The sequence below is a fragment of the Amphiura filiformis genome, chromosome 9, assembly GCF_039555335.1.
Source record: "Amphiura filiformis chromosome 9, Afil_fr2py, whole genome shotgun sequence".
Lineage (NCBI taxonomy): Eukaryota > Metazoa > Echinodermata > Ophiuroidea > Amphilepidida > Amphiuridae > Amphiura > Amphiura filiformis.
In genome coordinates this window covers 51079911-51084302 of record NC_092636.1, presented here as the reverse complement: position 1 = coordinate 51084302, position 4392 = coordinate 51079911, and the positions used below count along the sequence as shown (strand labels likewise).

The 4392-nt window shown below is 39.3% G+C and overlaps 1 protein-coding gene across 1 annotated transcript; it reads left to right on the top strand.

Annotated features, from left to right (window-relative positions):
• The first annotated feature begins 585 nt into the window (after positions 1 to 585).
• On the top strand, positions 586 to 1377 carry LOC140160130 (uncharacterized). The gene has a single exon (XM_072183408.1). The coding sequence runs from the start codon at positions 586 to 588 to the stop codon at positions 1375 to 1377; it is 792 nt and encodes a 263-aa protein (XP_072039509.1).
• Positions 1378 to 4392: the final 3015 nt, after the last annotated feature.

Here is a 4392-nt window from a genome sequence, read left to right as displayed (position 1 = left end):
TGTTTACTGTTGCTGAAGGTTATTATTATAACATGCAGGCAAAGTAAGCTATTTTGAAATTATAACATTGACAACAATGCGACATCTGTATTCTGTAGCAGATATTTTTGTATTGAACAGTGTCTTTTAACAGAATAGTGCAAGAATCCCAGCCGGGTTGTCAACAATGCACTTTTAAACCAGTCACGCGTATTCCAGAGTTGCATCAACAATTAACTTACAAACACAAACATATTACAGCTATTTTACACTAAAAAAGGTGTGCTAATGATAATTACATAAATATTGAAGAATCCTAAACGATCTTGCAGCCTACGTTGTTATGAACATCATTATTGTTGGGGTGTTTTTTCTGTCATCTTTGCTTGTAATAGTCAACCATGATGTCCTGTGGAAAACTCTCTTGGACTTCGGCACACCAAATCACCTAGTCTGGCTGCTAAAGAGGCTGTACTCAAAAGCGACTGGTGTTATTCGTGTAGCAGATGGCCACACAGACCCATTTCCATTTGAACAAGGAGTTCGGCAGGGCTGTATTATATCCCCCATGTGAATCGATCATGCGACAGGTGAATGAGGTTGTAGATGAGAGATCAGGCAGCATTGTTGGTGGAAGAGCAATATGGAATATTCGCTATGCAGATGATACCACAGACCACACTCATAGCATGCACGAAGGCAGAACTTGAGAAGCAAGCAGTCGAGTTGGAGAGGTGCAGTCACACCTTTGGTCTCCATATCAACGCAGCCAAAACCCATGTTATGACCCATGGTAGCAAAGAGACAATCTCCCTGGGTGGAAAGCCAATCAAGCAGGTCGAAAGGTTCAAATACCTTGGCTCAATGGTAGGGTGTGATGCAGACTCTACACCGGAGATCAATCCTCGACTAGCAATTGCCAGAGATGCCACCAGCCAATTATTAGGATTATGGAAGGCTAAAGCGATCAGCCTGAAGCTGAAGAAACAACTGGTGAGATCCCTTGTCTGGAGTATAGCCCTGTATGGTGCAGAAAGTTGGACTCTAAAACAAAGCGATATCAAGAAGATAGAGTCGTTTGAGCTGTGGGTATGGCGCAGAATGCTTCAGGTCAGCTGGAAAGATAGGAAAACCAATGCATGGATTCGTCAGAAAGTGGGCATAACAGAGAAACAAGGTCTGCTCAGTCAGCTGAAGAAAAGAAAGATATCCCTGTATGGTCATTGGAAGCGACGTCCAGATAGCATTGTTCAGATAACGATAGAAGGAGAAGTAGAAGGAAAAGCCAGGCCAGGTCGAAGGAAAACAGGATGGATTGATAACATCAGAATGTGGACTAATGGTGGAATGGCTGTGGCAAGAGAGAAAGCACGCAAGAGAATGCCGACGGTTCTATGAGGACTATGGCAACGCAGCAGCAGCAGCAGCAGGTTTGGATACAATTTTTGTCAGGAAACATTTTGGATCCTCTGGAAGTGCCTAGTTTTCAACCCAGCCAGTATTATACTTACAACAGTAATTATTACTATTACAATCTGCAAAACAAATAATTATTTCCATGGCAATCAATTACGTTGATGAAATTCGAGATAGCCTAGCAGCAGCCAAACAAACAGAAAGTTAAAATTGATGCAATTAAGACTAATGATTCCTATATTTACCAGAGAAAATTCGAATTTAATTTCGTCAAATTATCACATGGGGTCAACGTCTTCTGTCCGGGTACAAAAAGCATGGTAGGCCTATGGGTGCGCTTAAAGTCTGTGATTGGCGAAGTTATTCACATCAAAGTCATGGTGTTGTGAAATGGTGTGTCTTGATATGTAGGAATTTATACCAAAATATCATTCAAAGCTCCACAGGTTGTGAGATAATTAAAATTTCAAATAGAAAGATCTAAATTGACTTAACATTATTTTCTAAACTTTCATCTGCTACACCACCTTAAGGGCTGGGGTATGAACGTTTGGACAGTATTTATTTTGGGACATCAGAGCACATAAGACATATCGAATTGCATTCTGAATACGAAGAATGTCATTCTGATATCAAATAATTTTGATTTTTTGAAATTCGCAATTTAATACACATTTTTATATCACTCATACATACATTCTAGACAGTTCATTGGTTGATTACCATTTGCCATTTTTACTATCACCCTCTCCGTGTGATAGTCTTTACCATCACAGTGCCTGCCGTAGTGCGCCTGCGCCAAGCCGTGCGCGGACTCTTAGACTCGCCGATTTAGTTATGGGGTGGATCCCAAAATGTGAAGTATATCACGGCAAAACATGGTGTTATGTTGATGAAAAATGTATTTCCTACCTTAAATAGTATTTTAGTAATAGAATTTATGTATGAGTGATATAAAACAAATATTAACTGTCTTAAATTCGTGTAATGGTCGAAATATAATCACTCGGTGAAAGATGTATTGTTCCATTCCACTCGCCGTTCCGGCTCGTGGAATGGAACAATCCATCTTTCACCTCGTGATTATATTTCGACCATCACACTCATAGACAGTTAATATTTGTATAATGGCAAATCATTAAAAATTGATATTTTTGATATTTAACAGTACTTGAAGTAAACTTTATAAATCTGATGATTTATACTTTAAAGTGTATGTAGGTGGGATGAAAAGCCGACGATCAATTGAAAATTTTGACCTTTCGTATTGAAGATATGGATTTTTTTCCCAAAACACCAAAAAAAAATTAGGTCTTTTTGGGAAAAATCCATATCTTCAATATGAAAGGTCAAAATTTTCAATTGACCGTCGGCTTTTCCTCCCTGCTACATACACTTTAAGAATATATCATTAGATTTATATAATTTACTTCGAGGACTGTTCATATCAAAAATTTGAAAAATATCAAATTTTTATAATTTGTCATAAAATTAGTATTATATTGTGATTTTCAAAAAATGAAAATTATTTGATATCAGAAAGACATGCTTCGTATTCAGAATGCAATTCGATAGGTCCGAGGTGCTCTCATGTCCCACAAAAAATACTGTCGAAACGCAATAAACGCTCATTTTAGATCCCTTAATTGTTACTGATTTCTAATACAATACGATTATTTTGTATGCTCCATCGTAATTCGTATCGTCAATACAAACTCGCATTCATAATTATACATACCTTACCTTTGAGATTGATTGCAGGCTAAAAAAAATCTTGCACATGCGCATAGAATAATTATATTTAATTGAATAATGAAAATAAAATAACAGAAGATCAATCGGTTTGTGTGTTCAAAACATTTGAGGGTGTTTATTGTGTAAAGTTTGACCTCAAAAGTCGACATCAATGCTATAATAATATGAAAATATTCAGTTTCAGATCCGATTGAATTATTGTAAGTGATATCACCGTGTGTGTCGTACCATGCCCTGTATCCTACAGGCTGATGGCATTGCTCGCAACATTTGTATCTTCATTGACTTGATATGCAAGTCTTTGACATTTTGAAAAGTGACTGCAAGTTAATTTGTTGTGAGTCATAAGCTGATGCTTCTGCTGCTGTTGCTGGCCTGCTGCTGCGGCGATGATGATTACGGATGAGGATAATGAGGAGGATAGATGATGATGATGAGTAGGAGGATGACGATGACGATGACGACGACTCATGGTGCCGAACCTGATTATAATGACGAAGATGATGATGATGATGATGATGATGATAACGATGATGATGATCTTGACGATGATGATGTTGACGATGATGGTGATGATGATGATGACCATGATGATGACGATGATAATGTTGTCGATGATGGTGATGATGATGTTGACGATGACGACGATGATGATGATGCTGATGATGATGATAATGATGATGACGATGACAATAATGACGATGACGATCACTATATGATATTTCGCATGGCCAACATCTCACTGTCTGCGGTCTTAGTCTTGTGTCCTTTCTGTCTGTTTCTCAATCATATCCCCACCACCACATCTCCGCTCTCCCTCATTTTCTCTATTTAAGTCTTTTGTTTCAAATATCAACGGAAAATATATGAAATTCATTCGACTGTTAGTCAGTCGCACCATAACCCGGGACCATAACCGGCCTGTCTGAAATCGGTCGTTAGTCAGTCGCACCATAACCCGGGACCATAACCGGCCTGTCTGAAATCGGTCGTTAGTCAGTCGCACCATAACCCGGGACCATAACCGGCCTGTCTGAAATCGGTCGTTAGTCAGTCGCACCATAACCCGGGACCATAACCGGCCTGTCTGAAATCGGTCGTTAGTCAGTCGCACCATAACCCGGGACCATAACCGGCCTGTCTGAAATCGGTCGGGAAACTTCAACGTCCAATGGGCTATTCCAGAAAATAGATGCACACCCCCTATAGAGGAGTTCGGATATCCGCCGGACTTTTTGCCCA

Bases quoted from the DNA above. Each gene is read 5' to 3' on its own strand.
- LOC140160130 (XM_072183408.1), top strand. From the start codon at position 586: ATGAGAGATCAGGCAGCATTGTTGGTGGAAGAGCAATATGGAATATTC.